The sequence below is a fragment of the Marmota flaviventris genome, chromosome 3 (assembly GCF_047511675.1).
Source record: "Marmota flaviventris isolate mMarFla1 chromosome 3, mMarFla1.hap1, whole genome shotgun sequence".
NCBI lineage: Eukaryota > Metazoa > Chordata > Mammalia > Rodentia > Sciuridae > Marmota > Marmota flaviventris.
The window spans coordinates 48,631,829-48,657,520 of record NC_092500.1 but is presented as its reverse complement, the minus strand read 5'-3'; the positions used below and the strand labels follow the sequence as shown (position 1 = coordinate 48,657,520).

The window sequence follows — 25,692 nt, the reverse complement described above, 5'->3', positions numbered from 1 at the left end:
GGCTCACTGGGCGGCGGTGGAGCTTGTGTGAGTCGCTGAGGTTTCTACTGGCTCGGAATTCGACTAGTGTATGCCTGGCTGGATCGTAAGGCCGGCGTCTGCGAGGACGCGGCGTGGAGGGGAACGGCAGCCGGAGACCGGCTGGGCACCCCTTTCGGAAGCTGGACGGTCCCGGCTTCGCGGGTGTCGCCTCTCGGCCAGCGGCGGGGATCATGGCTTCGCTGGCGGACCGAGTACGGGGCAACGGGCGAATAGCTGCTGGGCTCCTGTTTAATCTGCTAGTGTCCATTTGCATCGTGTTCCTCAATAAATGGATCTATGTGCATCACGGCTTTCCCAACATAAGCCTGACCCTGGTGCACTTCATGGTTACTTGGCTGGGCTTGTACATCTGCCAGAAGCTGGACATCTTTGCTCCCAAAACTCTGCCTCCCACCAAACTCCTCCTCCTCGCCCTCAGCTTCTGTGGCTTTGTGGTCTTCACCAACCTCTCTCTGCAGAACAACACCATAGGTACCTACCAGCTGGCCAAGGCCATGACAACGCCGGTGATCATAGCCATCCAGACCTTCTGCTACCAGAAAAGCTTCTCCACAAGGATAAAGCTCACGCTGGTGAGTAACTCCAGCTGTCCGACACACATCCCTAAACACTTACCTCCTGGACCCCACCTCCTGGACGTCTTTCTCTCCGGGAAATTTGAATGTACATTGTTTAACCTGCGTCACGCTCTTTCCCATCTTCTTGAATTAAATGAGTCATGTTCTATGAGCATGTGAACTTAGGGTTTATTTGGGAATGCAGGGGTAAGAAAGCCTTTGTTGGGCTCTTAGTCCAGAAGAGTGTGCTAGTGTGGGTTTTAGCAACTACTGTTTAATGGAATCTTCAAATTCTGTGATTGGAAAGAAAAGAAAGCTGTAAAGAGGGGTGCAGTTCAGTGTATCAGGATATCTGTACAAGCTCAAACTGAGAAACCCTTCTCCCCAAGGGAATCAAACCACAGATGATGAATGTGAAAAGTCTAGAAAAAAATGTCTCAGAATATGTCTGCAAGGACATACTGCAGAGGCATCTGCATCTTTAAATGAAAGGAGATTCAGTAGAATAATATCAGCACTTAGTAACTTTTAATATTTAAGATCTTAATGCTTTTATTGTGACAGTTACATGTTGTTTAGGCATTACTTTTGTGTTCCATTTACTTACCTGTGCATGCATGCATGCAGTAATTTCTTGCAAAACACAATGCATAGACTCATTATTTTACCCCAAATTCAAAATAGAACAAAATGTGAGCATCAATATGGAATTATAATATTTCACATGTAAGAAAAAGAATGAACAATTTTCACAAGTGAAAAAAAAATTATAGATTTGTTGCTTCCCAGATATGTGTTTATGATTATTAGCCTTGTAAGACACTGTGAAAGGAATATTAAATTTGTTTCTTGAATTTAATCTGAACAGAATTTTACCTCTTTTTCTTTACAGATTCCTATAACTTTAGGTGTAATCCTAAATTCTTATTACGATGTGAAGTTTAATTTCCTTGGAATGGTGTTTGCTGCTCTTGGTGTTTTAGTTACATCCCTTTATCAAGTGGTTGGTAATTTTTTTTTTCCTTTATGTGCCTTTTTAGCAGATGTCATAAGTTTTGAAGCTGTATCCCAAGGTTTAGAAAATACAGTATAGAGACAATAGACTGTTGGGAAGAAACCATAATTGCATAAATTGACTCAAGGTGAAGAGAAGAAAACAGAGAAACTTGGGTGTGTGATGCTCACCAAATACCTGTTTGTAAGTGTATAATATCCATGCTTAAGAGTGTGAGTTTGGGATGAAGTTATGTTATTTTCTGGGAAATCTTTACAAAACTAGAAGTAAGACTTTATTTTAGTGGGCTGGGGCTGTAGCTCAGTGGCAAAGTGCTTGCCTAGCATGCACGAGGCACTGAGTTCAGTCCTCGGCACCACGTAAAAATTATGAAATCAAAGGCATTCTGTCCATCTACAACTACAAAAAAAAATATTTTAAGATTTTACTTTCTGAATTCATTAGTTATGTTATTATTTACCCTTTAATTTTAAAGTTGCTGTGAAGAAGTGAGTGCACTTCCAGACATCTGAACAGGAAAGGAAATTTTTGCTTTCATAGTTTTTTGGGGGTTTTTTTGCCTCAAAAAATATGTTGCTATATATTGGCCTTTAATAATTTATTTATATCAATTGAGTTTTTTGTAGAAATGGGTATCTCACTTCTTGTTCAAGCACAGTGTCTTGCCTGTGACAGCATTCTTAAAAATTTGTTCATGGATCCATTTACTTTATTACTATAAAATCCCAACAAGGTCATTTTGTTTCTCATATAGTGGTGAAAAAGAACATGGTATAAGGTGCAGTGAAACAGTATTCTCTCTATACTGAAAACCTTGGTTTGGAATTTCTGGGTGTGCCTGCATGGGGAATCAAAGCCAAAATGTGTAACCAATTTTATTTTTTTCACAGACATCCACTGGTTATAAACGGAGGCATTCTTGTTGGGAATGTTAGGAGTTCAGTATTGCAGCCCTAGCATCTTAAATTCTCTGGTAACGATCATTTCAGCAACGTTGTCATGAAAAAATAGTACAGTCACGAATACATTTTTTAGTAGCAGAGAAGCAGTTTAAACGAAAGATGAGACCAGTGTCATGAAAGGATGAAGCACTCACTCAGTTTTGTTACTTGGCTCCATGATATGCTGTTTTACTACAGAGAATGATCTAAAGATTAAAGAAATTTAGCTTTGTTAATTAAAAAATCGTATTTGGGTACACTTCAGTGAGTTTAAATTTTGTTACTAGGCATAGTGAATATTACTATTTATTTTTATTAAATGCATATTTTGCATTTAACAAAATGTATGGATTAAATATTCACTAAAATAGCAAGAAGTTGTATCTGTTGAATATTAGAATTTCTTGTACTTACACATAATTTCAATACAGAGTACTCATTATGTCAGTATGACCATTTTTGTTCACAGAAGTTTCAAAGCTACTGTAGATTAGAATCAAGGGTTCTATATCTCTAAGGTAGATATTTGAGATGAGATTGACCAAGAGGGGTTGTAAATGTGCAAATGTTCTATTATCAGTAAATAGTAGAAGTAATATAATGGAATACAAAGATTTTTTTTAAAAAAAAATCCCTTTTAAAGAAATCTGTATCTGCCCATTATATCCCAGTGTGTTCTAAGTTATTTCTTCTTCTACTGCTGGGGTAATTAAAAGGAATTGAAAGAAGAGTGATGAGCTGTAAACTTCAATTGTACAAAATAGTTGACTCATTCACTCAGCAGACATCTTTTCTGCTTTATATTCATCCTTAAGGATACAAAGATGAGCATCAGCTATACTCCATCACTGTAGAAACATGTGTAGACAGCTGGTCACTTCAGCGTGTGAGCCAAGTCTTGAAGAAGACCAAGGAAGAAATGGCAGCCCTCCATCCAGGGTGATGAGGCAAGACCTGAGGGAAAGTTAACAATTTAAATTGAAGGATGCACAGGAATTTGCTCAGCAGTGAAATATAATAGGTCTTTCCTTGAAGTATGTGTGAAAGTACAGAGCCCTTTGGGAGAACCTGATTTGCTTAGTGAGGTTAGACTGTAAGTATACTATGGAAAGAAGAAGCCAAGCAGTGGGTGATACCAGATGGCAGTCTCCTGTCATGCTAAAAAAGTGTCTTCATTCTGCAGGCACCACGTAAAGGAGTTTAGGTAGGGGAGTGGCTTGATCATGCCCTTTGTTTAAGAAAAATCACTGGTGGCAATGAAGGGTACTTAAGGGAAGTGAGAAAGGGTGACAGCAGTTAGGAACCTATCCATGCTTCTAGGGGAAGGCAGGAATGGCCTGGGCCAGGCAATGGGAAGCTGAAAGATACTCCAGAGACCTTTGGGAGGAAGAACCAGTGGGGTCTGATTAAATGTGAGAGTGAGGAAAGTAAGGAGTAGGATCCTTGGGGGAGATGATGGCATTTATTATTGAGGTGACACAAGAGGAGCTCCTTGGTGGAAGGAAGGAAGGAAGCAACTTGATTTTAAAGAAATTCCTGCAGGCTAAGTAAAAATGGCCAGAAAGTTGTGGAAGGTGCTAGGGTAAAAATACTCAAGGAAAGCCGGGAGTGTAACTCTTGCTCTGGGTGTGGTAGAGCACTTGCCAATCGTGTGTGAGGCCCTGGGTTCCACGCCAGCACTGTGGGGTGAGTGGGAGGAGTGGGAGGTGAGAGGAAGGAGGTCAGAGCTGAAGACGTCAGCAGATAGGAAAAAAGATTAGTTCAGGGTATCCTTTGGATGAGGCCGTCAAAGGAGATGGTGCCCTTTGGGAGGCCAATAGAGGGGTTGTGGACAGAAGCCAGGCTGCACTGCAGTGAGGGACAGCAAGGCCCACCATTCCAGGCAGTCCTGTGGCAGAGGTGGAGGCTGGATGTGAGCCTAGTGAGCCTGGGAAAGGAAAGTTGCATTCTCTACATCCCTCCATGTTTGCTCACTGCTGTGCCCCCAGTAGCTGGCAGCAGAAGAATCAATTCTTTGTCCTTCATATTCACAGATGACTCTTAGTTAAAACTGGCAGGAATATGGCTCAAATTTCCTGCTCTTCTATTTTTGTCTCGCTGAATTTCTATAGACTGAGAATTTATGTAACAAGGTACCCAGACCTACAGGAGAAAAGCTTGTAGAAGTCATTCAGAAGCCTTGCTGTTCTTTCCAGATCTTATTCAGTTTTACTGAGCATTCTTCAAAGCCTCCTTTTCAGTCCTATTTGTGAAGCACTTTGAGGCCTGTTGGGATTTGAGGTTTTGAGGTTTTATTTCTACTGAATGACAGTATTTGGGGGTTTGTGATTATCCAGTGTACCTGGGTCAAATGGGGCAGCGGGGATACTACCCACAGAAAAGTCATCCAAAGAGAGGAAACTTTCTTCTGCCATTGATTGGATTTTCTGAAGTGACTGAAAAGACCACACACTTTGGCAGCCAACTGGAATAACCAGGGTTAATCTCCTAGACTCTGAACTGCCCTGTGCCCCATCTTCCTTTTAAAATTTTTTATTTGGGCCATTTTTAGGAAGAAATGAGGTCTGTCATTGCATCTATATTCCTGTTTATCCCCTAAATTTCTACTCCTGCCTTAGAAAAAAATCTCTGATGTATATGGTTTCCTATATCCATTTACTTATCCCTATTTAATAGGATCAGGAAGATAGAAAGGGTTTTTCTTCCTTGTAAAGAATGGAGAGGAAAATAGTTTATCAGAAAATGAATTTGTAGAACTCTTTTCATCTGTGGTAATTAAAGAGCATTCAGATATCCTACTGGTCTTGGAAATCTTGTAGAATAATTAGGAATTTCCTCTCCCCCAGCCTGTACCCCATGTTTCTGTCTGTGTGGCTAGAGTTGCATCGTTGATTAAGTGATGGTTTTCTCTTGTGCCTGACCTGTTTATCTCCTAATTTTCAGTGGGTAGGAGCCAAACAGCATGAATTACAAGTAAATTCAATGCAGCTGCTGTACTACCAGGCTCCAATGTCATCTGCCATGTTGCTGGTTGTTGTGCCCTTCTTTGAGCCAGTGTTTGGAGAGGGAGGAATATTTGGTCCCTGGTCACCTTCTGCTTTGGTAAGTTCTAGCTGTTTCAGTGCCTAAGAAACAGTGTAATAATAATATCTTCGTTTTTAATGTATTTTTTTTAGTTTCAGAGCACTATCTCAAATCCATTCTCATGTTTAATCTTCATAATTACCCTTTTTTAAGGAAGGCAAGGTAAGGATTATTTTCCAGACAACAGAATTGAGGCAGAAAAGGTAAAGGGACCTTCCAAGGTCCAGCAGCCAGTCAATGGCAAAACCAGGACTACAGTACAGATCTTATGCCTGGTTACTGTTCTGACCATGCCAGATTATAGCCAACAAATAATTTGGGCATTTAATTTTATTGGCTTTCTTTTTATATAAATAGTATGTACTTAGCTGGTTATGGTGTTACTCACCTGTATTTCCAGCAACTCAGGAGGCTTAGGCAGGAGGATTGCAAGTTCAAGGCCATCCTGGGCAACTAAGTGAGACCCTGTTTCAAAAACAAGAGCTAGTGATGTAGTTCAGAGGTAGAGCACTCCTAGGTTTAATCTTCAGTAATATATATATATATATATATATATATTCATTTATTATTTATTTATTTATTTTTTAATGTGCTGAGGATCGAACCTCGTGCCTCACTTGTGCCAGGCAAGCACTCTACTACTGAACCACAACCCCAGCACCCCCAAGATTTTTTCACATATATAAAAAGTACATGGTTATGTTGTGGATTTTGAACTTATAAAAAAAAATATGGAGAAAGTGGAAGCTCTCTGATGTCCCGCCACACTAAGATATTTAGTTACCATTTTGACAATGACCATTTCACAGGTCTGTCTCTCTGTCTCTCTGTGTCTGTCGGTCGGTCTGTCTCTCTTAATTTACACATGTGTATGTGTGTGTGTGTAATTTTATCTAATAGAATCATATCATATGCTGTTTTTATCCTGAATTCCTTTTCCCTGTCCCTCCTATCCATGTACACTTCAATATCCCATTCCCCATGTGTACCCCTAGTGTTCTTTAATATCTTTCTCCTTGTTACATATACCCATTTAAAGATACAGTACAGGGGCTGGAGTTGTGGCTCAGTGGTAGAGCACTTGCCTGGCATGCGTGAGGCCCTGGGATCGATCCTCAGCACCACAAATAAATAAATAAATAAATAATCCATTTAGAACTGAAAAATATTTAAAAAAAAAAAGATACAATACACACATATTGTATTTTTGACAAACGTGGGATCATACAGGTTTCGGAGATTGAACTAGCTGAAGCATGCGCTGTCTTAATGAACTATACCTCCAGCCCCTGCACATGCTTTTCTTAACAATACCATGAAAATCTCTCCAAATTATACTTTTTAGTGTCTGTATAAATAATCCCTTTTAGGTATTCAATTTTTTTTTCCTAGTCCTTGACCACTATGAACAACATTTTAATAAACATTCTTATACATGCGTTGTGTGTCCTGATACTTTTTATTTTCCCTCTATGGAATAGAGTCTTAGGAGAATTGGTAGATCAAAAGTATATGTACTTTGAGGACATTTAAGTTAGAAAATATAATCACCATTGTCTTAGTTCAGGCTGCTATTACAAAAATATGGACTGTGTAGCTTAAACAACCAACATTTTTTTCTCACAGTTCTGGAGACTGGAAGTCTGAGGTTAGGGTACCAGCTCAGTTGGGGTCTTGGTAATAAGGCCCTCTGTTTACAGAGGGCAGTCTTCTCCTTACATCCTCACCAGAGGGAAAGAGAGGAGAAGCAAACTCTTTTGTCTCTTCTCCTAAGAGCATTAATCCCCTTTGTGAGGATCAGTGAGATGACTTAGTCACCTCCTAATACTATCACAATTCAGATTTCATTATGCAAAGTTTGGGAGGAAACAAACAGTCCATAATACCTTACTTATCAGGAACTTTCACTTCTAACAGCTTTAACCTTTGAAACAGTCAGTAGGAATGTCTTTTTTGTTGGTGGTGTTAACTTACCAAATACTTACTAACCCTTCATCTTTTCCAGGCATTATTCAGGCACTTTGCAAATGTTAACTTATTTACACTTCATAACTTTGTGAGGTTAATACTAGTATTAACTATTTTTACTCCGGGAAACTAGAGACAAAAGAGTTATTATGTAACTGACCTGAGATCCCACAGTTAATTAGCGGAGGCAGAATTTTAATCCATGCATCTTGACTCTAAAGTCCTTATTTTTCACCTCCTCCCCACTCACAATTCTGGAGATTAAACCCAACCAGGCAAGTGCTATACCCCTGAGCTACACTCTCAGAATCCGTCCCCCGCCCTCCTTTTTTCCTTTTTTTGGAGTTGGGGTCTGCTGTTGCCCAGGCTGTTCATCAACTTCTGGGCTCAAACAGTGCTCCTGCTTCAGCCTCCCACATAACTGGGACTATATGCAGTCATCACACAATCTCCATATTCTTGAGTACTCTACTATGCTGTCCCTGAGACCAATAATTGTTTCAAATTCGTATATTTTTGTTATTGTTGTTCTTTTTAGATACACATACAGTAGAGTGTATTCTGACATATTGTACACACATGGAGTATGACTTATTCTAATTAGGATCCCATTATAGTTTTACATGATGTGGAGTTTCACTGGTAGTGTGTTCATATGTGAACATAGGAAAGTTATGACCAATTCATCTACTGTCTTTCCTATTCCTATCCCTTTTCCCTTCCCTTCATTCCCCTTTGTCTAATCCAATGAACTTCTTTTTTTTTTTTTTTTTTTTTTTTTTTTTTTTTTTTAAGAATTTTAATATTTATTTTCTAGTTTTCAGCGGACACAACATCTTTGTATGTGGTGCTGAGGATCGAACCCGGGCCGCACGCATGCCAGACGAGCGCGCTACCGCTTGAGCCACATCCCCAGCCCCAATGAACTTCTTTTCCCACCCGAATCCCCCTTATGTGTTAGCATCCACATATCAGAGACAACATTGAGCCTTTGGTTTTTTTGGAACTGGCTAATTTCATTTAGCACAATATTCTCTAGTTGTATCAATTTTCCAGCAAATGCCATAATTTCATTCTTCTTTATGATTGAGTAATATTCGTGTGTGTGTAACATTTTCTTTATCCCTTCATCTGTTGCAGGGCACCTATGTTGGTTTCATAGCTTTGCTATTGTCAAATTTATATATTTTGGCGTATATACTTGTTCCTAGAACAAGTAGAAATCATTGGACCACCTCTCAAATAATATTCCTTTTACTTTGCAAAAGTCCTACCATCTGGATTATTTGGTCTTCAAATATTGCAGCTTGGACACTTGAAACTAGAAGAGAGGTTTTTCGTGGTAGACCCCTGACAGGTTTTGAAAGAGGAAAACAGCAGGAAGTCCATAAAATGTACAAAGAAACTAAGAGCACAGCAAGCTGAGGCTATGTAATGTAAGGAAAAATCACCTTGGTTCCTTGATGTCCCTAGGGGGCATCGTTGACTCAAAGTACAGCATGTAATGGTCTTTTTAATCATATGCCAAGTCATCAAGAAATAGGTATGTGACATTCTGTGAACCCAGTAAAATTAACAGTGATGCATTTTATGTACGTTTTCTTACTTTTTAGCAGACATCACAAATCAAATTAGGTATTACTGTGTTTACCTAAGTAGGACACAAATTCAACTCCTGGTCCTCTTACAACTACACTGATTTTAAAAGTGATAAAATTTATATGGGACAGAAAGTATCTGCATATACAGCATTTTCCTTGGAACTTAAACTTCTTAATAATTTAAATCATAGCTAATATTTTATCTAAATTCAGAGATAGAAAATTATTTTATGTCTTTTAATTTTTTTTTTTTTTAGTTATACTTGGACACAATATTTTTATTTTGTTTATTTATCTTTATGTGGTGCTGAGGATTGAATTCAGTGCCTCATATGTGTGAGGCAAGTGCTCTGTCACTGAGCCACAACCCCAGTCCTGATTTTATGCTTTTTAAAATAAATTGGGGGTTCTGGGATTGTGGCTCAGCAGTAGAGCACTCGCCTTTAGCACATGCAAGGCCCTGGGTTCGATCCTCAGCACCACATAAAAATAAAGATATTGTGTTCAACTACAACTAAAAAATAAATATTAAAAAAAATAATAAAAATAAATAAAGTGGGGAGCTGAGGATATAGCCCAGTTGATAGGGTACTTGCCTCGAATGCACGAGGCCTTGGGTTCAATCCCCAACACCACCAAAAACATAAAATAAAGTGGGGTAAGTTTGAACAAAGCACTGTATATGTATACATTGGTACAGCCCATTTGTCCCCATCCTCAGCCAAGTTGGTTTCTTCCCTGTCCTGTAAGCATACTCTATACTTACACTTTGACCTATGTTGTCCCTGTGCTTGAACCCTACCCTCTCTTTCTTTAATCTATACATGCTTTTAAGATCCAAAGACTTTTCTGTCTGTCCCATCCCAGAAGGACCTCTCCTGCCTTGAAATTTATGTAGGATCTATTGTCTGTTTGCCTGCTAGTGAAGTAGAACTCAAGACTTGTTTTTTATCTCATGAGCTGCAAGTCTTCTATTGCACTATTATTCTGTGATTAAGAGGCATCATGGCAGAATGGGTTAAAAGCCAGGACTCCAGAACCAGTCTGCCTGCGTTTAAATCTCAGTGCTGCCCTTTACTAGCTCTGTGATCTTAGGATGATTACTTTACCTTTCTGCACTCTGCTCTCTCATCTGTAAATAGGGATACTATTTTTTTCATACCTATTTTATGGCTGCTTATGAGGATTAAATTATTTAATACATGTAAAATATTTAGAACAATTCTGATTACATAAGTATCATATAAACATAAACTTTGATATCATGTCTTCTAGTTTCTAAGCTCTTTGAGGGCAGGAACTTTGTATATATTATGTTTTTCAGGAGGGCTGAACCAGTTTTATTGATGGCCAATAAATATTTATTATCTTTATTTGAATAAGACTAAAAATGAGCAATTTAATAGAAAAAGATCTAGAAGGTAGATGCCAAAATATTTATAGGTGTGGTAGTTGGGATTGTAAGAATTCCTTATCCTTTTTTTCCTGATTTTTCTACAATACATATATATAATTTTTATAATAAGAACTTATTACACCTGGACATGGTGGTATGTGACTATGTAACTATAGTCCCAGCTGCTAGGGAACCTGAGGCAGGAGTAGTTTTTGGTACCAAGAATTGAACCCACGGGTGCTTAATTACTGAGCTACATCTCCAGCCCTTTTTATATTTTATTTTGAGACAGGGTCTCGCTAAGTTGTTTAGGGCCTCACTAAATTGCTGAGGCTGGCTTTTAACTCACAATCCTCCTGCCTCAGCCTCCCAAGCCACTGGGATTACAGGCATGAGCCACCACATCTAGCCAGGAGGATTCTTTGAATCCAGGTGTTTGGGCAACACAGCAAGACTGTCTCAAAAAAAATTATTACAAAATATTTCTTCCTTAGATGGATAAGAAAAATGAACCTAAAATTCATATTCAGAGACAGGCTTTATTACAGACTTTTCTGTTGATTCTTGTGGGCAGTTATATTTTTGAATACTATTCATTCATTGTGCTCTTATACTCTTAATTTTTTATTTTATAAAATTTTTTGGTACTTGGAATTTGAGCCAGGGTCACTTTACCACTGAAACCACATCCCCAGCCCTTTTCTTTCTTTCTTTCTTTCTTTTTTGGTACCAGGGATTGAACTCAGGGGCACTCAACTACTGAGCCACATCCCCAGACCTATTTTGTATTTTATTTAGAGACAGGGTCTCACTGAGTTGCTTAGTACCTTGATGTTGCTGAGGCTGGCTTTGAACTCATGATCCTCCTGTCTCAGCCTCCCCTGCGCCACTGCACCTGCCCTTTTCATTTTTTATTTTGAAATAGTGTCTTGCTGAATTGCCTAGAACATGATTAAGTTATTGACATTGGCTTGAACTTGCAATCCTCCTGCTTTAGCCTCCCAGGTCGCTGAAATTATAGGCTCTGTGTTTGGCTACTCTCAATTTTTGTAGTCTCCCAAATTGATTCTCTTTTTCTAATCTTTGTTTTTAATGGTTAATATTTGAGGGGTGTTTGTTGTTTTGGTGCTGGAGATTGAACCTGGGCCTTGTGCATGCTAGGCAAGTGCTCCACCACTGAGCTATCTCCCAGCCTGATACTTGAGTTTTTAAAATGCCTAATGAAATGTATTTTTACTTGATTATAGTGCAGTGCTTCACATTAATGATTTTTTTGATTCATTTGTAGCTTATGGTGCTGCTATCTGGAGTAATAGCTTTCATGGTGAACTTATCCATTTATTGGATCATTGGGAACACTTCACCAGTCACGTATCCTTTCAACAATAACTTACAAATGTGTAGTCTTTTATGTTTCCAAAATTCACATTCACTACCTTATTTGAGTCTTATACTAACAATATATGCATGTCCTAAATTGAGTAGTGTTGGTTATTTTTAATCTTTTTCTGTTTATTTCACTACTAGAGTCTTTAGAACTTTAAAGAAATAAGAACTGAGGAAATGAGTTCACTTGCTATAGCATGAATGTTTTTGAATTTTTTTCAGTAATTGGTGACTATTTCTCTTACAAAAATTAACTTAAGAGTACCATTCCTTGCAGATAGTGGACTTAAATATTTGTTGAATGAATAACAGGGTGGAGGCTTGAGTTTCAATTAGTTTTCAATAATAAAATAGAGGTGTGGTTAACCCATGTAACAAAAGATGTTAATTTTAGACTCCTGGCAGCTGATTTGGCAGTGTGTCTTTGTACTTATTTCGTATGGGTGTGTCTACTGTTTTCAATATTTTAAAAATTTATTTTGAAAATTTATTTTAAAAATGAAGTCATTTGTTGAAGGTCAAATTCAGCTGCCCATTTTCACCATGCAGCTTGTCATTCTGTTTCTCTTGTATTTCATTCTGCCCCACTTAGGCAAATGCAAATCCAGATCATAGAAGTAGTTTAGTATTGTTTTATCAGAATATACTGATTTATACAAATAAATAAATACTGAGATATCAACAGAATAAAATAAATAGCAAATTTGCTATCAATAAATAACAATAATTACACTTTTTTTAAAAAACAATCCTTAATAAATATTTATACCAGATACTATTAGATACATTTTGTGTATATTGGTCCATTTAATTCTCACAGCAGCTCTTTAAAGTGCATTCTATTATTTTATTTTACAGACAAGGGAGCAGGTACAGAGAGGTTAAATAACTCATTTAAGGCCACACAGATGAGAAGTGTGATGTCCAGATTTGAACTCATACAGTCTAGTCGCATGTGGACATGTGGATCATGTTGCCAAATCAAGGTACCCAAGAATGTGTCCTAATTAAAGACTTTCCTTCATTCAACAAATATTTATTGAATACCCACTATAAACCACTCATTGACTTAATAAATACTTACATACCAAAGGTCTACTATATGCCAGCCACTGGGGATACAGTAGTGAACCAAACAGATGAAAATCTTTGCCTCCTCAGGCTTAAATTCTAGTTAGGAATACAGACTATATACAGACTATAAAGTTTTTAAATATGCATTCACAGTGTTGGGTAGTGTTAAGTGCCAAGGAGAAAAGAGAAAGCAGGAAAGTGGATGTGAAATGTTGGGGACAGGGTTGAAGTTTTAGGAAGGGTAGTCAAAAGGCCTCTACAGGAAGGTGATTGAGTAAAGATCTGAAGGAAATGAGGTTGCTCCATGCAGATTGGGAGAGAAGAACATTCCAGGCAGAAGCAACAGCAGGTGAGAGGCCCGAGAAACAGGGATACCTGCATGGAGAAGCATGTGCAGAGGAGGGGATGTGGTGGGCTGAGAGGTAACAGAACCAGACTGAATGGGACCTCCACATAAGGACTATTACTCTGAATGAGCTGGGAAGCCGTCAGAGTTTGAAGCGAGAAGATGACATCAGGGTTGTTGACATTGTGGGCTGGACAGTGCTTTGTTGTGGAAGCCTGTCTTGTATGTTGCAGGTTGTTTAGCAGCATGCCAAGTCTCTGCCAGTAGCACACCCAGCCCTCAGTTGTGGCAACCAAAAATGTCTCCAGACATGGCTCATGTGGCAAAATCATCCTGGTTAAGAACCACTGGACTGAAAGAGCTAGGAGAAAAAGGAAACTGACAGGAGGCTACTGCAGTATTCTAATTTAGAAATAATTGTAATTTATTACTAGTGTGGTAGCAGTGGAATGGTGGGAATGATTGGATTTGGGATGTATTTCCAAGTAGAGCCAGTGTGTTTTGCTGACCAGTTGGATGTGGAGAATGAGGAAACAAGGTTGACTTACATGGTTTTGGATGATATGAAGGTGGCTGAGACAGGACAGCTCAGAGGATGCTTGAGATGAGGAAAATGGTCACGTGCTTAATTTTGGATAAACTGAGGGTTCAAGGAAAAAGTCTCAGCCAGGGGTATTTCACATAGTTGGAGTGCATAGGTGCCTGGTTGAGACTACTAAGCAAACAAGTAGAAAAACATGTCCAAAGATTGAATCCCAGGGCACTACAGTGTTTAATGAGAGGAACTAGGTGGAAGGAAGGAGAGTGGCAAAGGACAAGAGGTTAACTACTGGGTCAGTTGTCACTGACAGGTCAAGTACACAGAAGGCTAATAATGGATCAGTGGGCTTACTGAAGTGGAGGACACTGGCAGGGGCATTCTGGGTAGTGGGTGCAAAGCCTGACTGCAGCAGAGTGGAGGATTGAGAGAGGAAAGGAAGAATTAGAAATACCAGAGATAGACTGTGTGCTTGTGCTTTCTCTCCCTCTCTCTCTCTTCCAATTTATAAAGAGCGACACTGAAGAGTTTAAGTTTGTCTTCCCTTTATAAATATTTTTAACATATCATGAACTGGTTAAGAGAGGCTGGGGGAGTAAAGAAATTTAAAACTAAAGCATTGGAGCCAGCACATGGATTTTATATGAATGACTTGGAAAAACCTTAATTCCACTGTAAGTTACTGGCAGTATACTAGATCAGAGCATGGACTTGGAGTTAAAGAGATTCATCTGTGTTTGGATGCTGACTCTGCCACTTAAGCTCTTTGATCTCAAGCAAGATGCTTAAAGTCCCTGCACCTCTGCAATTGTAAAATGGGGAGTGGGAGTGCAGTGAAGGGAAATGTGCGCAATAGGTGTTAACGTAAAATGCCTAGTGTGGCATGGTTGGCATATAGTATCACTCCCTCCTGCCCTTTTTCCTCCTAGCCTTAAGCATACTGAAAGTGTTTACAAGGAGTTGGCTCCTTGGCACCTTCCGCATCTCACCTCATTTGCCAGGGAAAGTTTATTAGAAATGCCACTATGCAACATAACCATAAAAATGTTGTACAAAAGATCCTCTCTGTACCTTGTTCTAAATTTCATTCCTAACTTTGTATTTTAGCCCTTTGCTCTTTGAAAAGGTCAACAGGAACAGATGAGAAAGTCGTGTGTGTGTGTGTGTGTGTGTTCCTTAGGACCTGCTCAGAAGAGCACGGTGTCACCATCTTGTCATTTTTAAGTTGCTAAAACCTACCTGAAGAAACTAGAACTGACCCAGCACTTCACTAAAGTTCCTTAGATAAGTGCTGCTGTTTAGTCTGGGTTTCGTGGCATTGTTTCCAGCCACCGGACGCCTTTGTTGTGTGTATGTGCCTAATATCTAGCTTATTACTCCTTTTTATCCTTATCCAAAAACCTCAGCTACAACATGTTTGGACACTTCAAGTTCTGCATTACATTATGTGGAGGATATGTTTTATTTAAAGATCCACTATCAATTAATCAGGGTCTTGGCATTTTATGTACATTATTTGGCATTCTTGCCTATACCCACTTTAAACTCAGTGAACAGGAGGGAAGTAAAAGTAAACTGGTACAACGTCCTTAAGATTTTGTGGAGAAAAGAAAATCGCCCCCAAGAAGACAAAGAACACTCAAAGTGTGGAAGTTACTTTCAAAAAAGAAAAAAAGAATTACAGTGCAAAATTCATGGAGTGGTTTACAAAAAGCAATACAAATTTTATTCATCGGTATGACTTTTTTTAGTACCTTTCTTTTGAACTTAATTTTCTAAAACCAAAATGGCTTATGCTTCTTTTCAAAGATGATTATGTGGAATATATAGAATGGTTTGGTTATACCAAATAGATGAAAATTAAATTTTTGTAATGATGACAAAGGAATTTGTATTCCAGCACTGCAGACCTTCTGTGGCTTTTCAGTGTTCATGCTCTTCTGAGGAAGGACACATTGGACTCCTCTACTTGCTAGTAGATGTTTTCCCAATGTGAGATTTATTGTAATTTTGGTCAGAGAGCTTAAGAGGTTCTGGGGATCAAACCAGTGCCTCATACTTGCTAGACAAGTGCTGCACCGCTGAGCTACATCCCCAGCCCAGTCCTCAAATTAGAACTTAAATCTAGCATTTCTGTTTTAATTGACTTAGTGTAACATTTTAATTACTTCATTTCTGGAAATGAAGTGTTTATAGAAAGCAAAATATAATGGAGAAAATGACAATAAAACCAAATCAAGTTATAAAAGTACTTCTTTTCTAGTAGAAAACTGATAAAAGAAGTCATGTATTTTCAGGCCAGAAATATGTGCCTATAGGCATGGCTACACAAGAGGCTATAGCAGGAGGGTCATTTGAGCACAGGAATTTGAGGCCAGCTATGACAACATTGGGAGACTGTATCTTTAAAAAAAAAAAAAAAAGAAAGAAAGAAAAAAAAAAGGGCATACATTAAGGAAACTTATCTTCTCTAGTTTTTGAACTTTCAGTAAACTCTAGAAATTATTGTGGAGTTAAAAAAAATTAATAATAGGACTGGGGCTGTAGCTTGGTGGTCAAGCATTTGCCTTGCATGTGTGAGACACTGGGTTTGATCCTCAGCACCACATAAAAATGAATAATTTTTATAGAAATATTGTGTCCATCTACAACTAAAGAAAACTTAAAAAAAATAATAATAAAACCCCTATTTAAATGGCTCAAATAAAAGATTATAGGCTCCCTTTAGTCTACAGAAAGCCCTGGGTTCAATCCACACACACACACAGGGAAAAAAAAAAAAAAAAATCACAGAACTGAGTAGTTTTCCTGATAACTGCTGCCGAGGCCTCGTTGAGCATTTATTTCATATTGGTAATTTCATAACACCACCTCACTCCCTATCTCCTACATAAGCAGCAGCCATGGAACTTTGTTCATTGAAAATTTGGAGTGAATTATGTCCTGCCTCTAATATGACCAAGTTTCATTTTTATGCAGCAAGTGAGGATAAATGCTATTTAAATACTAGGCACAAACTAGTGAAAATATGAGGAAAGATTTTAAAGAAAAATAGTTAATATTTAGTTCTTTTTCTAAAGGAATACTTTTTAAAATTCAGGTATTGAGGAAATATATGATTTCCACTTGAACAAATATAGTGCCACATACTTAATTATGAAGTGTATTCCTGCCTTCCAGGGTCTTGACATTTGAGCATTAAAAGCAATTGTCGATGATCTCACAATAAATTGAGATAGATCATTCTTCTTATAATAAATAATTCTTTTTCTAAACATTATTTATAAATTTTCTGTGAGAAGGTAACTTTAAGACAAAGAGTACATGTGTACAGTATACCTTCAGTAAGATGATAAATTTTATGTTAATGTTTTTACTACAACAAAAAATACAGATTTTTCGAATTATTTTTTCTTGGTCCATTCAGAATAAAAAACCTCACCAAAAACTTACTTTGAAAAGTTTCTGTTGATCTGTTGTATGATTAGAATATGTGGTGTTCTGTTTTTGTCTTAAATATTTTTTGGCTTTCCTCATTTTACAGATATATTTTATTGTGCTAAGAAGTACAGAGCACTTCAGTCATTACCACATGAACCTTGGGTATTATATTTGTCTAAGAAGTGTTCTCATTGTGGGTTTAAATGAACATAAATTATATCCCAAAAGATGAAGAAAAGTATTTTATTACAGTGAGGAATATTTAATTTCTGGGCACTAAGAACAACTGAATTTTGATATGTGCCAAGTACAAGTTTTTTATCTACAAATAAATTGGGAACAGAGTAAATGTGTGAGGTTGTAATAAATGGTGTTGGTAGGAATGCAGTGACAAAGAGCACAAAAGGTGAAGGATACGTGTATATAAATGAATAAAATATGTACCACTAGAACTAGAGTCTGATATACGTGTTTGCCCTGAAGATGATCGTCATATTGAAAAAAATCCTGGGAAAAAATGCTCTAAATGATAGGGGCCAACCACAGAGACAGACCAAAGACACAAGAGGAAGCCTGCTAATATATATATACATATACATATACATATATATATATATATATATATATATATATATATATATATATATATATATATATATGTTTGTGTATGTGTGTGTGTATATATACATTTTTTTTTTTTTTTTTGTACCTGGGATTGAACTCAGGGGCACTCAACCACTGAGCAATATCCCCAGCCCTATTCTGTATTTTATTCAGAGACAGGGTCTCACTGAGTTGCTAAGTGCCTTACTTTTGCTGAGGCTGGCTTTGAACTTGCAATCCTCCTGTCTCAGCCTCCCAAGCTGCTGGGATTACAGGTGTACACCACTGTACCTGGCTGCAGCCCGCTATCCTTTTGTTACCAGTGTTACTGAACTTAATTTTTACCCTATGTTAAATGCCTAAACTTCAAGTTTCACCTGTTAAAAATAAGGAGCGCCTCTTGTTTTCACATTTGTCTTGGATTTTAGAGTCAGCTGAAGATTAACATCTCTGTACACATAGGGCAATGCCAGTCTGTTCAACCTCCAGATGTGCAGATGCCAGTGAAGCCAAATTCCACCTCCCTTGTAAAATAACATGAAGGACAGATCTTTCTTTGTGTAAGCAAACTCTCACATGTTTCATTTCTTTTTAGACAAAAAATGTTTTTCATGGTGGTAGTGGGGATCAAACCCAGGGCTTCAAGCCCAGCTTAGCGGTAAGCATTCTACCACTGAAATGTACCCCAGCATCCCTAGTCCTTTCTTGTTTCAGTTCTTAAGGTACTTTTCAAATCTTACAGTATTTAAATTATGGAAGCCTTAAAATTTATTTCAAAGGAACAGCATTGATCAAGCACCCCACATTCATTCCATAAATAAATAGTTGGTGGGTAGATGAATATGCAAGAAATTACCATTTCCCATTGTTTATTTAAGAGCAGATTACATTAATTAGAAAGATTTTGTTTGACTCTTTTAATACCTATTTTTATGTGCATTTTTTATTCATAGATTGTATTTTAAGAAAGTATGTGACAGAAACAAAGTATGTAAAATAATGTGACTTGTCATTTAATTTCTTTAGAAGACATGATTTCTTTTGATTTTTCAAAGTTGCTTTATAGTTCATATGAAATTATTACTTGATGGATTATTTATGGGTATTTAGAGAATATTTTTGCTGTGCTATTTTAAATTAGAAAACAGCACATCAGGGGCTGGGATTGTGGCTCAGTGGTAGAGTGCTCGCCTACCATGCATGAGACACTGGGTTTCATCCTTACAACACCCATAAATGTAAAATAAAGATATTGTTTTCACTTTAAACTAAAAAATAAATACTAAAAAAGAAAAAGAAAACAACACATCAACCAAACCATACTGATCTACATTTTTCTATTTAAATAAAAATATCTCATAAATACTATGCATTCCGCAAGAACAAATATGCATATTTATTTAATTAGCTAGCACTGTGGATTTGTTTTTCTTTTTAGAGGAGGAAAGTTTATTTGGGGCTCATAGTTTCAGAGATCTCAGTTCATAAATGGCCAACTCCATTGCTCTTGGCCTGAGGTTAGACAAAACATCATGGCAGAAGGGCATGATCGAGGAAAGCAGCTCAGGATACAGCAAAAAGAAAGCAAAGAGAGCGAGCTCCACTCACCAGGGACATAATATAAATCCCAAAGGCACATCCCAGTGACCTACCTTCTTCAGCCACTCCCCACATTACCTACAGTTAATGCCCAGTTATTATCAGTGGATTAATGCACTGAATGGTTTTAAATTATTAGAACTTAATCATTTTACCTCTCAACTTTTTTGCATTGTTTCACACATGAGCTTTTGGGGAACACTTAATATCTAAACCATAACATTCTGCCCCTGACTGCCAGATGCTCATGCCCATCTCAAAATGCACAAACACATTTACTCCATTTTAAAAAGTTCTCGTAGTTTTACCAGTTCCAGGATTGCCCAAAAGTCCAAGTCCAAAATCTCATCTGAGACTCAAGGCAAACTCTTAAATATTTTCCCCTATGAAACTCAAAAGTGAGTTACATGTATCCAATATATAAAGGCACCGAGTAAACTTTTCTATTGCATAAAGAAAAAATAGGGGCATAGAAGAGATGGGACCAAAGCAAGACCAAAACTCAGCTGAGCAACTATAGTTCCACATTCAGCATCTGGGGCACATGCATCATGATGTTCTCTCCGAAGGGTCTGTAAAGCTCTGTCCGTATGGGCATGCTGGTTGCAGCCCAAATGGCCTCTCTCTTTGCTCGTTTCTACTTGATTCCTGAAGCTTTCCTCAGTAGACATCCCATAAAACTGGCCTCTCTTAATCTTGGGGTCTCTACTGTGGCTTTGGCTTCCTTCTCACATCTTCACACCTTGCCCTCTTAAGGGCAGCCCTCAGGCATTCTGACCATGCTACACTTTGCCTGTCTTTCCAGGCCTTCCTGCTGAGAGCCACGGCCAAGTAGGAATGACACATGGCATTTTTGCCAGAAGGGAGTGGTTGAGAGGTGAGCCATTGAGATGATGATGGTTATGTTAAGCTGTGTATTCAATTGTATATTAGACCCCTGCTGTCCACCTCTGGTGCCCACTACTTTGGAGTTCTCGAGGGGATTCCTGGAGAGTTGGCGTTGGTTGGGGGAGTGCCGGAGGAGGGATTTCCGGTTGGTGGTTCCTGGAAGGGCCTAGTGGGTGGCGATCGCGGGAGTTCGGATAATAAAGGAGTTCCTATTTTGAACCTACAAGTGCCTCATGGTGGCTCGGTTATTTTGTGCCCAGCCAGACTGCGGCACCTTCCTTTGAAATCTGGGTGGAAACCTCCATGACTGACTGGTATCCTGCATACCTGCAGAAACAGTACCGTGTGGTTGCCACTAAGGTCAGTGTGTCACCATCTCAAGCAGTAGCCAAACCACCTCTAGGGACACACCACTGCTGAACCCACCCCCTCCAGGCAAGCAGAGATCCCACTGGTCTCTTCTCAAAGGAATTTTTGCTTTTATACCCTTTAACATGAGATTGATTGCCAATTCTTGAGATTGCCTCTAGCCATCTTTCCTCTTGTCTTTGGGTAAAGTATTTATCATCTCTTTAGGGGCTATAATGTCTTTAACAACTATAACCTCCTTATCCTTAGTTTTACTCACACTTTTATAGCCAAACAAAGTTTTTCAAATCTTTCAATCTGCTTTCTGCTCCTCATTACCACAGTAAACTTAGCTAAAAGCTGCCAGTAATATCCATGCCACTGCCTGAATGCTATGCTGTCTTGAAATTTCTTCTGCTGAATTAATTAATCCATCATCTTCAAATTTAGCCTCCCCAAAAGTCTCAGGACATGAGCAAAATGTAGACAACTTCTTTGCCAGAACATAATATGAATGACCTCTAGTCAAATTTCCAATAGAGTCTTCCTTGCCCTCTGAAACCTCATGAGCCCACTCTTTTCAGTCCACAGTCCTATTGGCATTGTGGTCTTTTTGAACGCCCAGAATCATCCCATTAATCTCTGCTTACAATATTATAAAGTTTTTCCAACTATTGTATTTCTGAACACTTCAAAATTCTTCCTCTGGCAAACCAGCTCCAAAAGATTCTGAATCACATGGTCAGGTTAATCACAGCAATGACTCCACTTCTCAGTAACAATTTTTGTTTTAGTAAGTTTTTACACTGCTGTGACCAAGAGATCTGACAAGAATAATTTTAGAGGAGGAAAAGTTTATTTAAGAGGAGGAAAGTTTGAGAGCGTTTCAGAGGTCTCAGTCAATGGATGACTGACTCCATTCCTCTGGGCCTGAAGTGAAATGGAACCTCATGGCAGAGGGTGTAGAAAAGGAAAACCGCTCAGGACCAGGACGTGGAAGTCAGGAAGTAGGACAACTATGGATTTCTAAAGAAAGAAAAAAGTTTCCTTTTAAAATCAAACGATCTGTATCAACCATATGTCTTCATTTCCCTTTTCCTGTTTGTCTTGCTCACCCCCAGGTCAGTTTCCTGTTTTCTCAGTTCCTCTTTTCTCAGTTTAAAATCAGTTTGTGCAAGAGGAATATGTGGGCCCTAATAGAAGATCTGAGAGGCCAAAATCAATCAGTCTAGTGAGGAGATCTACTGGAATCTCCACGACTAGGCCTTCCTATAGGAATGATCAGGTTCTCTAAGCTTTTCTCTGCCTGGAGTTTGAAAGAAAGACCAACCCTTTGAATTGAAGTTGTTAGAGAATTATGAAGGAACTCATTAGCCTGTTAGAATCAAATTATTTCATACAACTTAGGAATACCAAAAAACACAGTTATCATAAGACAGTTAGCTTCCCAGCCAAATGTATATCCCTATTCTTTTTTTTTTTTTAATATTTATTTTTTTAGTTCTCGGCGGACATAACATCTTTGTATGTGGTGCTGAGGATCGAACCTGGGCCGCACGCATGCCAGGCGAGCGCGCTACCGCTTGAGCCACATCCCCAGCCCCCTATTCTTTTTATTTGTTTGTTTGTTTTATTTTTTTGTAGTTGTAGATGGACAGAATGCCTTTATTTTATTCTTTTATTTATTTATTTATTTTAGTTGTAGATGGACAAATACCTTTACTTTTTAGTTTATTTTTATGTGATGCTGAGGATCCTCACAAGTGCTAGGCGAGTGCTCTACCACTGAGCTACAACCTCAGCCCCTATTTGTTTATTTTTATGTGGTGCTGAAGATCGAACCCAGCGCCTCACATGTGCAAGGCAAGTGCTCTACACTGAGCTACAGCCCCAGCTCCACATCCCCATTCTTTGCTCATTCTAGAGACTAGAAATGCTAAATTATAATTTTACATTGTTGCTTCATAATTAAGGGTGGTCATGTGACATCTCACAAGTGGAACATTATTGGAATATTATCTGGTGAGGATTTCTGGGGAAACTTTCCTGATAAAAGGAGTGAATGTGACTGGCTCTGTCCATTCCTGCCTCTTTCCAGATTTGAATTTTGCTGATTGAAGTGAAGGAGAGGTGAAGAGAACCTAATTAGCAGTTTTACCATGATGGACTATTAAACAGTGCCATCTGATGCCCGTCTAAATTCCTATTCTAGATGAAAAGTAAAACCTAGTTAGTTAAGGCACTTAGTGTTTAAGGCACTTTAGTGTTTCATTACTTATAGCTGCAGGCATGCCAATGAACACCTGGGGGTAAAAAAGGGTGATCATGGAGGACTTGCTCTGGTCTGGTCGACTGTAGAACCCAGGAAGCAACAACTAAATGTAGCTGGTTAAAAGCAAGAGTAGTGGCTAGCCTGACCCCAGCCATTCTCCCATTTCATAGAGCATCAGACTCTGGGTGATGGGATGGATAGGAGAAAGACCAGTCTGGTGGACAATGACTCAGAGGTATAATCTAAACCTGGCACTATTGCTGGCTTTGGGTGAACAGATGGGTTCCAACCAGGAGAAACTTTCCAACCAAGTGGGGGGTGGCTTACTTATCCTCCACCATCTTTGTACTCCCTGATTTAGGTCATCCTGAATTACCCAGTACTCCCCTTTTCCCAGCAATAGCCTTGCACCTATTCAGTCACCACCTCACCCTGGTAGTTCCCTAGTTTTGCTTCAGGTTGAGTGGTAGACCAAGAAAGCACTACCAACAATGATTGAAAGGTCATACTTAAGTCTTGGAAGAGGCCCTCAGGGTAGAAGTTCTGCATATATTCAACATGAGGAGATCCCCACTCTAATAACATTCCAGGACTTCCATAAAATCACAGGAGGATAAAGCTGCACTAGAAGGCCTCCCAGTGCCCACCTAGGGATCCAGTTTGACCTGACCACAGCCATCTTGAGTTGTGACAGCCATGATTCCTCCTGAGTAACCAGGGCCTGTTTTTCTCCCACATAGTTTCTCAGAATACTTCAAATAAACAAAACCATCACAGTGGTATGTGGAACTTTATGACTGGACCCTCATGCCTTCAGCACCAGGAATGTGCCTGAGGCCTTTGATGTTAACTTAAGATAAACCAGTTAAATTTCAGCTTGGATAAAAGTCACTTTTGTCCTGAACCTCTGACCCAGATTGCAGGATCCACTGGTCTTACTGCCACCCTTGACCATGCTTCTGTCAGTGAGTCCCCAATAAATTGCATTCTGTACATTCTGTACAAGGGTCTGTCTGAGTCTTTCTTTAGTCTCATGGTATCTTGTGGCTGGCTCTCATACAATGGGACCAGGTTCTTCTAGAATACCCACATATCACAGACTATGGACATGGGTGAGAAACTATTATCATGGAGTGAGTGAGTGGAGAACTCTTCAGCCAAATATGAGATCATTCTTTTGATTTTTTTTTTTTTTTTTTTTTTTTTTTGTGTGTGTGTGTGTGTGTGTGTGGTACTGGGTATTGAACCCAGGGTCCAGGGATAACTTTACCATTGAGCTACTTCTTCAGATTTTTTTGATTTTTTTTTATTTTGAGATACTGTCTCACTAAGTGGCCCAGGCTGACCTCAAATTTTCAATCCTTCTGCCTCAGCCTCCCAAGTTGCTGGGACTATAGGCATATACCCCTGCACCAGGCTTCTTCTTAAATATTTTTTTTTTCTTGGTGGTGCTGGGGATTGAACCCAGGGGCCTTGTGCATGTGAGGCAAGCTCTCTACCAACTGAGCTATATCCTCAGCCCCCTTCTTAAATCTTAAAGAACATTATGAGGACATCCAGTATTTGTACTCATACCACACAAAAGCTCAATAATATCCTGAAATTCAAGAGATTTGACTAAGGAAGCCATAAGCAACAACTTATATCCACTCCTTTCACAATACTGCACCCATGTGACTACAGAAAAGTATGACAGGGCTTGTTTGCCATCACAGTGTTCTTGAATATCATCATGTTAATCTCTGTTCCATCTGAACATTTGCCTGTTTCCTATGTGAAGATATACAGTCCAAGTAGGGCTGTCTGAATTCCCCTACCTAAGGTGTCAGAGAATCTCAGGAAGTTACAATGCTTACCTGGAACCTGCTAGAAACAACACTCACTCCAGGAATGGCCATCATAAAATTTCATGAACTATAGATTATATAATTAATAAAATTCCTATAAGCCAGTACCATTCAAGATGTGGCCTGTGCACCAGCATCAGTCCACAGTTTGTCACCAACTCAAAGTATAGAAACTGAGAAGAAATACTAGGAAACTTCTATAGCATTTGAACATAGCTACGACAGCCAAATATGATTGTATATTTTACACAAGTATCACTTTATATTCTATGAAAGAGTTGAAGGTGAAACACGGGTCTTTGTCCACAGATACTTTAAGAAGGGCTGCCCCATCCATGTGGGGAGGTAGCCAGAGTTTTGGCCACAAGGTAAGTAGATTAGAAGGAGTTGTGTGGTTGACTCACCCTGGTCTTCTTGGTTGCTTGGCTTACAGCAGGTCTTATGTTAGGAACTCCTAATTTCTAGACCTTCCCTAGCTCCCTGAAGCCTTGGAGTTTAGTGGAAGAACAACAAGAATGCACCGCACACACATCTTACAGCTCCACTTGGAGATACTGCAAATTCAAAACATGCTCAACTGATCTTACTCCTACTTTCAAACCCATTTAAACCACATTATCTTACCACATGCTCAGATTAAATATCTGCAGGTGGTCAATGACATTGTCTTACCCAATCTAGTAGGAAATCTGGTTGATTCTACCTTCTAAATGTCTAGAATCCCCTCTTGTCCCACCCATTGCTAC

The 25,692-nt window shown here is 38.8% G+C and overlaps 1 protein-coding gene across 4 annotated transcripts; it reads left to right on the top strand.

The window, feature by feature from the left end:
• Position 1: 1 nt before the first annotated feature.
• Slc35e3 (solute carrier family 35 member E3) lies at positions 2-24,093 on the top strand. Of its 4 annotated transcripts, none has more exons than XM_027924776.2 (5): positions 2-614; positions 1,492-1,602; positions 5,499-5,657; positions 11,893-11,975; positions 24,016-24,093. In XM_027924776.2, the coding sequence occupies exons 1-5, from the start codon at positions 213-215 to the stop codon at positions 24,077-24,079; spliced, it is 819 nt and encodes a 272-aa protein (XP_027780577.1). In that variant the 5' UTR covers positions 2-212; the 3' UTR covers positions 24,080-24,093. The 4 variants fall into 4 exon arrangements, with proteins under 4 accessions (XP_027780577.1, XP_027780358.1, XP_027780416.1 ...); XM_027924557.2 differs by lacking the exon at positions 24,016-24,093 and adding an exon at positions 15,355-17,841; XM_027924615.2 differs by lacking the exon at positions 24,016-24,093 and adding an exon at positions 14,628-15,347.
• The last annotated feature ends 1,599 nt before the right edge of the window (positions 24,094-25,692 follow it).

Bases quoted from the DNA above. Each gene is read 5' to 3' on its own strand.
- Slc35e3 (XM_027924557.2), top strand. From the start codon at position 213: ATGGCTTCGCTGGCGGACCGAGTACGGGGCAACGGGCGAATAGCTGCT. The intron at 615-1,491 runs GTGAGTAACTCC...TTTTCTTTACAG, and splicing joins CAAGGATAAAGCTCACGCTG to ATTCCTATAACTTTAGGTGT. The intron at 1,603-5,498 runs GTTGGTAATTTT...CCTAATTTTCAG, and splicing joins TTACATCCCTTTATCAAGTG to TGGGTAGGAGCCAAACAGCA.